The sequence below is a fragment of the Eleutherodactylus coqui genome, chromosome 10, assembly GCF_035609145.1.
Source record: "Eleutherodactylus coqui strain aEleCoq1 chromosome 10, aEleCoq1.hap1, whole genome shotgun sequence".
NCBI lineage: Eukaryota > Metazoa > Chordata > Amphibia > Anura > Eleutherodactylidae > Eleutherodactylus > Eleutherodactylus coqui.
In genome coordinates this window covers 104567187-104579906 of record NC_089846.1, presented here as the reverse complement: position 1 = coordinate 104579906, position 12720 = coordinate 104567187, and the positions used below count along the sequence as shown (strand labels likewise).

General features: G+C 44.6%; 1 protein-coding gene across 1 annotated transcript in view; it reads right to left on the bottom strand.

The window, feature by feature from the left end:
* CUL4B (cullin 4B) overlaps window positions 1-12720 on the bottom strand; it is a 39711-nt gene that overhangs the window by 16201 nt on the left and 10790 nt on the right. Inside the window, exons 4-12 of the mRNA XM_066581676.1 lie at window positions 11174-11277; window positions 9719-9788; window positions 8604-8677; window positions 7501-7663; window positions 4323-4412; window positions 2137-2219; window positions 807-874; window positions 451-569; window positions 176-368 (exon numbers count right to left, since the gene is read on the bottom strand). Coding sequence (XP_066437773.1) covers window positions 176-368; window positions 451-569; window positions 807-874; window positions 2137-2219; window positions 4323-4412; window positions 7501-7663; window positions 8604-8677; window positions 9719-9788; window positions 11174-11277 — 964 coding nt within the window. The remainder of the gene's footprint in view (window positions 1-175; window positions 369-450; window positions 570-806; window positions 875-2136; window positions 2220-4322; window positions 4413-7500; window positions 7664-8603; window positions 8678-9718; window positions 9789-11173; window positions 11278-12720) is intronic.

Sequence of the window (12720 nt, the reverse complement as noted above, 5' to 3'; positions counted from 1 at the left end):
TGAGCGTTAAGAGGCATATGCATGCTAGCTCCACAATGGCCAACAATGAATTCATTCCTGAGTATTTAGTTTAGAGACAATTTTCTTTCAATACAAATATATGGAAGAAATGATGGCTTTGAGGGGGGAAAACAAACAAGAAAAACAGAATACACACTATGGTGGTTTTATGTACCAATAAGTTCAGCTGGCTTGTTTGGTCTCTTGTTGATGAAAGTTTCAAATGCTTCTTTCATGGCATTGACAAACTTTTCATTCTTCATGAAGCACACATCGATCACGTGGTCAACTTTATCTTTAAAATCCAGCAGTTCTTGCACCATGGTTTTATCCTTCTCTGGATTGATGACAATGGTGCTTCCAAAAGCCTGAAAAAGCGTTCAGTGTCAACCGTCAGCGCCATTACATTTCTACATGAAACCTAAAAGGCTTTTAGACACAAACATTTACCTTTATGTACTCAATCCAGTGCTGCAAAAGAACCTGCACTCCCCCCCGGACTCTGCTAAACAACTGATAAAGCAAAGACAGGTCCTGGATTCGGTTTTCATCCAGAAGGTGATTCAAACCTGTTTTGGGAACAAAGGAGTAGATCTGGTATCATCATGCAACACAGGACAATCCACAACTAAAGATACGAGTGCAATGTCAGTGCTGCTACGGGCAAATCTGGTCTGTATAAAAAGTATAACGTTAGAATGTATGGGCCACTAACGGTTTATGCATATGTGCCAATTTGAGCGCATGAAACAAAGAAAAAAAAGTTTAAAGTATTGATCAGAATCCAAGGCCAATAAAAACTGTACCTTTCTGGAGGGTAGTTGTTAGGTGTTCGCCTAGAAGTTGCTTTTCAACTGTGGCAATTAAAGGTTTCCTGCAGAATAGGAAGAAAAAAATTTTACAAACTTTAGCATTTTCTAGAAAGTCCAAAATTATTAGATATATAAAAATTATAATTCTGAGCTTTGCCTTTCAAAATCTGTTCGCATCTGTGTAGGGGCCAGACCCCATTGACTTATAATGGAGTCAATTGTATTTCGGTCAGTGTCCATTGTTTTGATGGGAAGAATAGCAGTGAATTGTGAGCTGTTCTTCAAGTCAAAATATAACTGTATCCACACAAGGCCTTAAGGGTCATTTACACGTAATGATTATTGCTAAAAATTCGTTCAAATGAACGATTTTGAGTGATAATCGTGCAGTGTAAATGCAAAATCACTCACTATTCACTTGTTGTTGTCGCCAATTTTCAAAAAACTAATCGCAGGATCACTGGCTTCTCGTTAAGTGTAAATTCTCCCCACTCAGTGCTGCACATTGCAGGTGAAGCGCTCTGCACGAGTGTCAATGACCTTCGTGGTGATGTCAGCACTTGTGCGGTCATTTACACAACGGTCATCCCGTGTAAAAGGAGCATTACTTTGCATATTTACTTGGATGCCTCAAGCTTATCTTCACCCACATGTGGGATATCCAGGTGTGACCACCCATCATCTGGAGGTTGAGAGCCATTTGATGGTATTAGGAAGAGGAAATACCTGAGCCCACCAGTTCTCATCCATAGTTGGATAACTGCAATGTTTTGGTGCAGCACCATATTCACAGAATTAATTTGACAGAAAGCCAGCATTAATGACAGACTAATCCATTTCTTCTAATGAGGACTTCAGAAGCATTCACATAATGTTAATAATTAACACGCAATTTAACTATGCTGGGGGGTTCCGTAACTAACTGCTGAAAACAGCACCGTGACGGAATCCCCGGAAGGTAACACATCGGGCCATTCACTTCTATGGATCAGACAACTCTCCTGTGTCCGTTTTACAAGGTGCCCATTTTATTTGGAGTATAAAGCAGCGCAGTCAACTATGTTATTCTATACTCCAAATAAAGCGGAAACAACCGGGAACCTTGTGAAAACAGACCCCACAATCCGTTTGACAATAGAAGTGATTGACCCCGTTTGCTTCCTTTCCGGGGATTCTGCCACCGTGCTGTTTTCAGCAGCTGTCGCTGATCCCACCAGCGTAGTCACATAGCGTGCACATTAATGCTGTGTGAACGCTCCCTTAAACAAAACTTTTATATTTGTAGCCAACAGATAAAAAAAAAATCATACAAGCTGACACTTACTGTGTGCTTTGATCTAAATATGTAATAACGCGATCTGCTTCTTCTTCTAAGCGCTTGTTTACATGGTGAAGATATTCTGGGACCTGTACCATAGTTAAAAATATAACTTGAGAGGTTGTTGTTGTATAATTTCAAATCTTGCTTACTGCATAAAATCAAGAAATTCAATAACACAGGTTTTGGAGAAGAAAAAGATTTTAAAAAAATCTCGGAGCACTATGAAATCTGCAGGAAAGGAAAAATTTTATCTGACATTGTCATTAGTGGTCACCGTCAATGAGAGCGCCGTGCTACAATGGCGCCTAACACTTCTCTGCTGGTCAGAACTGGATGTGACATCATGACTAGAAGAGAAGCAGAAAGTTCTGTAGTAGAGCAGCACTCCCATTGATGTCAGTGGGTGTGAAGCCCGCATCAGCACTTCCTGCAGTGACTGCTGATGACAACATCCTGAGCGGCGGACCCCCATCCATCAACTACTGATGACCTATCCAGAAGATAAATCAGCAGTTAAAAGTGGGCGGATGGGGAAGGGGGAAAAGACAACCCCCCCTCCCCCCCACACACACACACACAATTTTGCTCATGAGATACCTGAGCGTCAGTGATGCCATTTCTTGCAAAAACATCACTGCCGCGTGCGCTTTTCTGTGCATTTTTTGTATTGTAACAGGAGATATAATGTGAAAAACGCAGCGCACGTAAATCCCAAGTATATGCGTTGCGATTAAAAAAGGAGGCTTCATAAGGAAACATGGGAGATAAAAAAAAGCAAAAAAAGATATAGAACATGCTGCAATTTTTTCCCACTCCACATCGCATGAGTAAAAACATCGCAAATTGGAATGAAACCATTGGTTTCTTAATTCTGCATTTTCACTCACTCTCGCATTGCACGGTTTTATCCCCTCTCATTGTTCTATTGTACTTAGTATTAAAAAGGAATCCCACTTAAAGTATAAATGCCAGAAAATCTGAACTTTCAGCAGCCATAAAAGTTTATACACTTAACACTTACTTGTGTCAGGTGAATTTTCTAAATAAGCCATCATCTGTCATGAGGGCCACCACCATTACTAGCCATTATATGTATCCTGCATTTATTAACAGCTTTTCACTCTGTAAGATCAATTTCTAACAGTTTTTCCCTAAGCAGGTGGGTGGAGACTAACTGCTATGTACAGCACACACAAAAAAAGAGGAGATCCTGCTCATTTGTCTGCAGCACACCCTCAGGAGACAGTAGTATAAAAGACATCATATATAGCGGTACTGAGCAGTGTTGCTGTAAATCCAGCACTCGGGTGACTAGAAGCAGCAGTAGCATCTGTCCCCCTCTCCAGTTCATAGACTTCTATGCACAGCAACTGTAAGCTGATCTACTAGCAAACAGAATATTGTATACAGATTTTCCCAGTGAATTGACTGTAGTTGATCAGTGAGTGCAGTGAGGTAGGAGAGGCGCATGCTAGAAAGTATTTATCTGTAATGAGACCTACTACAAGTTTCTGATCTATATTTGCTTTTTCCCATTGGTTCATGGAAAAAAAGTGATTTAACACTAGTCACTATTTAAAGAGATAGAGATTTTTTTCTATCCATTCACAAAGTTTATTTTGTCCGTATTTTCGTCTCACTTCCTCAAACATAGCTGCCATAATGGAATATTTTTGGAAATTCCTCAGCTGCTTTCACATTTACTTACTTACAGCCCTTTTAGTTGGAAATCCTCTAAGACTGGATTCACACATGGAGCCTCAGATGCATTTTTGGTTTGTTTAAGCCAAAACCAGGAGTGGGTACAAAAAGAAAATGCAACAATCCTGATACATCCACTCCTGTATTTGACTCACAAACGCATATGAAACAAGTCTAAGCTGATACATGGTGTTATAGCTTATGCATGGAAGGAGGGAAGAGCTGCATGATCCGAGGATTCTATCACTGGTGTTCTTTAATATTAATTAAAAGGGGCTGTCTAACACGAGGAAACCAGCAGCATTCACAAGTAACTAGTTAGATTATAGCCTTCATTTCCATTTATACATTTTTAACTTTAAAAAAATTAAACATAACGCTCATTTCGAAGGCCGGAGTAAGTTGGCTTCTTCTATCAGAAGATCATCTTGGCTGCTGTCCATTGCACTTAAATGTCAATACCTTAGTGGTGAACTTTAAAAACTTACCTCTCTCTCCTGCATGAGCCTTTGGCCTTCTGCAGCGTACAGCCGGTTTGTTTCTTCCAAGAATCTGTGCTCAAATGAATCTTGGTAAATCTACATAGGAAAGACACAAAGGAAACAAATAAATGTTGAGTGATTGTAGTGGAATAGGAACACTGCTTATAAACCATGTGCAAGCACAAAGAAAATATAATACTGCCAATTAGACTTAAAGCGGATTTGCCAGGTCTCCAACATTACTCTGAACTCTGGGATATACCGTAGCCTATAACTCGATTTGATATTTTCATGTAAAAATAAATAAATGGTTTAAATACAACCAGGTCTCAAAGCCACCTGTTTTGTACAGTAATATAAGAGTTCTTCTGGTACTGGTGCATCTTGTCTCCACCGGATGTATGGGTGGAGACATGGATTGGCTGCTGTCAGTTACAGGGAACTTCCAGGCCACGCCCCCCTCAGCTGGCATGGATTCTTAGCTGCAGTGGATTATTGGATCCTTTGGTCCCAGTGAGTGCGTGTTTGCAGCACAGGGAGGACACCAAAAGCACAGCCGGGGGACATGGCTGTAGAGAACGATGTCTGACAGCGACGGCATACAGAGTGACAGAGGGGAGGACAGTGGCACTGGGAGTACATAGACAGACGGTATCCGGGAGAGGACAAGGAAGAGTGGCACAAAAGGGAGAGGAGCGACGGACACAACATTCCAGCACGGATGGAACGGCAGCAGAAGGGAGAGCGGCGCAGAAGCAGGACCGGAGGACACACATTCCAATGCAGATGGGACGACAGCGAGGACTCTGCGAACGCAGTAGCCAGTAGGGGACAAGTCACAGTGGCAAGGTGAGTTACAAAAAGCGGGATGGGAACCCAGTGGGGAGCACATACACAGCGCAGGATTTTGCAGCCCGCTGGGGCAAAACTCACTGTGGTAGGCAGAAGCGCATACACGACTTCGGGAGTGGACATGGCAGCCCGCCGGGGGAAAATGCAGATCAACAGAGAAGGCCCAGAACCCCAAGTATCAGCCAACCCACTGCTGTGAGCGTCACCTGGCTCTCCCCTATAACCCAACCAGGGCAACTCATGTCTCCGCCCATTTTTCTGGTGGACACAAGATGCACTAGTGCCAGTTCTTCCTATATCAGTGTGTGCACACAAAGAGACCAGTCTCTTTCTATAGTACTACTAGTTAAATAGCTTCCTGGGTCATTGTGCTTATGCACCAAGTTGATTTCTGTGGGAAACAAACAGCTTCATTCTCACTGCAGTGGTTAAGCTTGGTATTATTAGCATAGTTCCCATTGAAGTCTATGGTCTGTAGTACCAAGTTAGGCCACTGTAATGAGATCAGAGCTGTCTGCTTCCTGTAGTAATCAGCTCAATGCATGGACACAACTTGCATGGATCCCAGGCAGTGGACCTCTACTGAAACACTGCAGATGGCCAGTTTTCCCTCTTTCTGTTGCATTTTAGATGGAAAAAAACGGAATAAAGACCAAAATAAAGGTTTCCATTCCTTCCCAACTGACTCCAAGGGGTTTAAAAAAAAAAAAAAAGCCACAGGAAAGAAAATGGAAAGCATTCAGTTTATTTCCGTTCCATTTGGTTTCTGTTTTTTTAGGCCTCCTTCCCACGAATGGATTTCCGCTGCGTAATTCGCGGCGAAAATCCGCTGCGTTGCCCGCAGCTATTAGGTTCTATTAAACCTAATAGCTCAGGGCACATGGTGCGGAATTCCACCGCGGAATTCCGCACCGTGAAATTCCCCGTCCTCACCCGCGGCATGCTCTATTTGCCGCGGGTGTACGCGCTGACGGCTTCCATTGCAGTCAATGGAAGCAGTCTGTTCACGCTTTCTCCCGCTGTAACACAGCGGAAGATAGCGTGAAAACGCTTTCCCGCCTACCGCGTCATGTGACGCGGTGGGTGTGTCATGTGACGTGGCGGCGGTGGGCGGGGAAGCGTCATGCGGGAGCGCAGCCGCCGGATCCGCTGGTAAGTATGGGGTCTCTGGGGGGCGCCGTGACGGGCTTCGCCGCGGAATATTCCGCGGCGGAGCCAGTCACGCTCGTGTGCAGCCGGCCTTACACTGAACAAATTGCCACGGTCTACAGTTCTATTTGTTTAGTAAAAAGAAAAAACAAAAAAACACACAATGAAATCAGTGGAGGAGTGGAGAAGGGGGGAAAGAAAAACACAAAATGTTTATTTCCATTTTTCTGCTCCAAAAATGGAACAGAGAAACGAAACGAAACGAAAGCCCCAATGCAGGTGTGACTGGATCCTAAAACCTCATTTAAGGCCTATTAAGACACAATGAGAATCGCTCAAAAATTGCTCAAAGCAGTCTTGTGAGTGATTCTCGTTACGTTTAAATGCACTGACATTGTGCAGTTTTCGTGCACAAGTCGTTCCTCACCCACTTCAAGTTTTCTTGAATTAAGCAATCAGCTGTTATCACAGCCGGCTGTGCTGATAAGATTCTCTGTGCCTGTATCCTGCTGTGAATTCACAGCGGGGCACGGGCTGTAAGCATGCAGAACAATACAGCCGTTTGCTTGAGCAAAACAGCTGCATTGTTCTATTAGCGGCCTCGGCTGTGTCCTGCTCCTGCTGCATAACTGTATAGTAGCTATTTAGCTGCTATAAGGTATGCAAAGAGGATCGCTCAAAACTGTCACTCAAACTATCATTTGAGCGATCATCTGTCAGTGTAAATGGGGTCTAAGCCTTAACCCTAGCCAGGGATTAACAGCTCTGCCACCTTCACATGGAGACCCTGTGTGTTCCATAGAGGAGCTGGAGGTGTCATTCACTAGGCAATGCTGTAAATCACACATCGCTCTGCCTATTCACTGCCTGGCTTACATACTCCGGACCAGAATCAGAAGGTTGCTGATGACTGAGTGGCTTCATGCTACGTAGGAATCATTTCCACAGTACAATTAACTTGGACAAAAATTTCAGGGCAGCCATAAAAGAAGAAAAAGAGTTCAGAGTGCGTGCCGCAGCATCTTCATTTGCCGACTTGATATGGCTCCTGCTGCACTGAACCTGATGTACATTTCTGATTTTGCTGTATATTTAGCTCTATTTACTAAAATTCAGTGCTGAACAGTTACGAGACATCTGCTTTAGTTATGTGGTGATAAAGTCTGACACAGGATGGACTTACTTGTAGGTCAGAGAGCATACTCAAGAGACTTCGTAAGAGACTTCTGTCAATGGCTTCTCCGTTCCTTTCTCTCTCAATTAACAGAAGGATGCCGTCAATGGTCTTGTTCTGGACTTTTTGATCGCTGATTATGTGAGTTCTAAATAGTTCTAGGCCCATATCCCTACGGATAAAAAACAAACAGTTGATTACAGGGGTTTTCTGGGACTTTAGCTACTAATCACCCATCCTCAGGATGGGACATCAGTAGTTGATTGACGGGGGCCCGCCAATCGGTTCAGACATCCTTGCTGGTCAGCGGTGGAAGTGTAATAGCCAGCTCCATGGCCACCAAAATCAATGTGAGCGCTGTCTACCGTTACACTTCCGGCTCCTCATTGTGTTCAGAGTTGGACGTCCTGACCGCGATGAAGAGCCAGAAGTGTAATTTCAATGCGCATGAAGCCGGCTATTACATTTCCTATGCTGACCAGCGAGGACTGTGTCTGGCCTGCCCCACTGACAGTGGGCTGAACGATGAGCTGATTGTTGGGGATCCCAAGATGTGGCACCATTTTGATCAACTACTGATGCCCTATTCTGGGGATTGGTAATGAGTAGTTAAAGTCCTAGAATACTCCTTTAAATCGCGTTAAGGTGAAGGTCTGACCTTAGACTCCCATTATTAGCATTAAAAGAGGACTGCATAACGAGCCAAAGTTCATGGATTTCCATCAATTTTATGGCCATATTCGCAAATGTCAGTTATTGGCGGATTCAGTCCTGTGATTCCCCAATAAAATACATGTAGGAGGGGGAGGGGTTCAAATCCACAGCGCCATTTAATAGGCCATAAACTTGTTCCAGATTGTGCAGCCAGTAAGACCTGAACTCTGTATATGAATACATGCAGCTTTTATTAGGGCTCTGCTGCAGTCTTTGTGAATTCAGCTTGTTAAATGGTCTATAGGAGACAAACCATTCCCACACGCAATTACAGAAAGCAGCCTGAAGATAATATGTAGGAGTGCTGGCTGCCAATGACTCTACCAATCATTATATAGCTAAAACTGGACATGCTTTATCTCCTGCTTATAGTAAAACAGTAAAAAGTATCATCTTACCATATAGATGGCAGCATGGAATTCTGAAGAACATAGGTCCGATCCAGAAACAGGAAAATACTTCTAATCATGATCTTCAACAAGAAAATAAAGAGAAAAACAAAAAGTTTATTTTAACACGATTAACATATTCCTGTACGTTCTAAAGTCACCAATCCTCGACCTCCCATCTGATTGGCCACAATTGCGTCTTTGCTCCCGCGATTTTTGAGCGTCAGCGATCCTTTTTCTTGTGAATAATCTCGCAGTCCATCACTGTTGCCCACTATATATATATATATATATATTTTAAAAAAACGCACAATTTTTTATTGTGAAAGTCAATAGGACTTTCTAATGATAAAAACGCATTGCACGAAAATAGCTAGTTTGTGCATTGCGATAAAAGGGAGGCTCCATAGGGAAACATGGGAGATTATAGGGAAAAAAAAAAAACACGCAACAAGATGAGGCACGCCATGTTGTTTTTCTCGCACAACATCGCATCAGTGAAAACATCGCTAATGTGAAGGAGACCATTGTAAATGACTGGTTTCATGATTCTGCTTTTTTACTTACTCTCGCATCGTGCGATTTTATCGCCCTTGTGAAGGTAGCCTCTGCGTCAGCAGCTCTTCTGTATTTTTGTAGGATCATGTGGATCCACATCACAAATGAGGAAGATGAAACAATACGTCTGCAGCGCCACCTATTGGAAGGCAGCATTCCTGCAGGTCAATGTCAAATTCTTTACACAAGCCTTATAACAAATTCCCAGTCATTGTTCTAAGACTTGTCTAAAGAGTGACATTTACTTGCACGAATGCTAGCTTCCCATAGGTGGCACTGTAGTGGTATTGTTCCATCTTCCCTATTTGCATCTTTCCCAGAGGAGCATAGATGGCCTAGTAAGTCTCATCACTCACTTTCTAGGTTCTTTCCTTGAGAAACGATACCCTTCTTGATCCTCATCACTACACGCATCAATGACCATATCCCAACTAGACCAGCACAACACCAGACGATCACTGGGACGTCGTGGGCACAGGAGCTGCGGGCCTTGGGACGCTAACTTCAACCACTGACACAACTTCATATTTAATTTCCAATTACAAGTGAAAGGAAACCTTACTTACCAATTGTCTACAATGATCCTGCCAGCATTTGTCTATTTTCTTTAGGAACAGGACGCTATCCAAAGAATCTGTAATTAATCTATTAAGGAAACAGTATCTTAAAGTGAAAGCTGTGATCTAAATACCACGTCTCATGGCTGTGACACCATGTCGAAAAGCAATTACCAATAAAGCATAGATCACCTCAGGGGTGCACAACAAATCATGTTTTCAGGATATTCTATAGTAACAACTGTGGCAATGTTTGACAATTACATCACCTGTCCAATACTGAGGGAATCCTGAAGTCATGACTTGTTGGACTGGAGTTGTGCACCCCTGGTTTACCTTTGCAGCCACTGGGTGGTTAAAGGGGTTGTCCCGCGAAAGCAAGTGGGGGTATACACTTCTGTATGGCCATATTAATGCACTTTGTAATATACATCGTGCATTAATTATGAGCCATACAGAAGTTATTCACTTACCTGTTCCGTTGCTGGCGTCCTCGTCTCCATGGTGCCGTCTAATTTCAGCATCTAATCGCCCGATTAGACGCGCTTGCGCAGTCCGGTCTTCTCCCTGGTGAATGGGGCCGCTCGTGCCGGAGAGCTGCTCCTCGTAGCTCCGCCCCGTCACGTGTGCCGATTCAAGCCAATCAGGAGGCTGGAATCGGCAATGGAACGCACAGAGCCCACGGTGCACCATGGGAGAAGACCTGCGGTCCACCGTGGGTGAAGATCCCGGCGACCATCTTAGCAAGGTAAGGAAGAAGTCGCCGCAGCGCGGGGATTCGGGTAAGTACTATCCGTTTTTGTTTTTTTTTAACTCATGCATCGGGTTTGTCTCGCGCCGAACGGGGGGCCTATTGAATAAAAAAAAAAACCCGTTTCGGCACGGGACAACCCCTTTAAGTACACATTTCTGCCATTTCTTTTATTTGTTGTCAGACTCGTCATTTAAAGGTGTATATCATCTTGGACGTACGGTGCATCCACAGGATTCATAGAAGTAAATGGGAATTATGGAAGGAGCACAGCAGTGTTGCATAGGGTGCTTTCACATCTGCAGCAGTGATTCCACTTTCCTGCTCCATTCGGAAAGGATGGACCTATTTTCTCTGTAGGTCTGCACCAGATTTGGGATGGAATCTCTGAATGGAGCCTCTGATGCAGAGCATTGCAGACTGCCCACAACCTGGCCGCCCATGTCTGCCAACTGGACTGACACGGAAGTAGCAACGAATATAACATTTCTGACAGGTTTACCAGTCGCTTGAGCAATTCCAAAACCAGAAATTATTAGGGAACTGCTACATACGCGATTCTTTAATCTACAAGCTCAATTCACATTGGGTGAACCAAGCATTTACCTACCATTTAAACGTGTCAAAGCAACAAGACGGGTTGTCAGAAATTGTTACGGCACCTAATTTACCTGCGTAATTCAAGCAATGACAAACAGAAACGAAAAGGATATTCTCTGAATTGGTGGATTTGTGCTTTGATGTGGTCCTCGCATATCTGTCTCAATTGCTTGTAGAGGTTTGCAGAAATCTTGTAAGAGCAAAGGTTTTCAACAGCCTAAAAAATAAAATAAAATACACAGATCAATATTCTGAAAATAAGTGTTTCAATGACAAATTACTACAGGACATTACCTATAAACATATGTCACAGGCCAGGCCTAACAGGAGGCTGGCAACTCAAAGGATTGTCGCGAGTGAGATGGCCTAAATCGCTTTCTGGGACTTCTACAGGAGAAGTCATTGGTGGTAGAGTCATACAAGTGCCAAGGTGGCTGACGGGAAGGCTTGTTTGACAATCATCTTGGATGCTTAAGTAAGGTCCGGGACAGCCTGTGACAGGGTGCACCCATTCCAATTCGACAGCCCAGATCAGTACATTGATTGCTGGTAGCCGGTCTTGATGGAGGCTGGTAAGCGCAGAGCGGGTCAGACTGTCTTGCATGGAACTTTGGTGTTACAGCAAGAGCATGTCAAGTGCATGGCTTTGACTATGGTCTGTCTGGATCTTTCTGCCCCAAGGCCAGAGATGGTGTGAATGGGATAGACCCTGCTGCTAGGGGTGCTGCAGAGGGGTGTAGAGGTAAGAGGAGCTATCTGCCACATAAAGCTGAATGAAAGCTACATGTGTGGTACCGCAGGTCACAGCAGTGAAAAGGGATGGAGAAAGGACCTGGAGGTGAGCACTGCACAGGGGGATCACGGGAACAAATAGGAATGCGAAGGAATGGCGCCCAAGGCCCTGATTATAGGGGAGGAAGGGAAGCCCCTCCCCAGTCCCAGGCAAATGTCATAGGAAGGTACCTTTAGGTCCACCCCATCCTGTGCAAGGAAAGCTTCCCGATTGGCCACAAGATGCTTGCGTGCCCTCCCCTTCAGGAGAGGCAGCGCTGGGCCTCAGACAATGACCTGGATTAACACATGGCCCTGCAAGGCATTCTTTCCTATCCATCATCTCCTGACCGCTGTCCGCAGAAAAGCCCTGACAAGTGTCCAAGTGGGAGCTGGAAGCGAGGTACGCTCCGATGTTGCGGGGTGCCGGAGTAGAAAAGCGGTGGCGGCATGACTAACCAGGCAACACAACACATCGGACAGTCTGCAGCGGGTGCAGAGCCCTGGACACAAGCAGGACACCCACCAGGCAACTGGCTTAACCTCTATCAGGAAGAATGGCGCAGCGGTGAGAACATCTGAGTTTGGCGGACCTGCAGCCAAGTGTGAAGAAGGGGAGTCAGAGACCGCAGGACCATGGCAGCGGCATGGGAACACCACCACGGAGGGTAAAGGAAAATTAGGTGTCTGTATACTTACTCGGCTGCTATACCCATCTGTGTACGGAGCATGATGGCTGTACTTCAGCAGTGTGAGCCCGTAAGCTCGCCAACCTTTATGGAGAAGAGGAGTGCGCTAGTAACGGGAGCGGGGAGAAGGAACGCTATGGCTGGTGGGTCGCAGTCCACTTAGCCTGTGGACCACGCCTTCTTGTCTTCTGAGGGTAGGG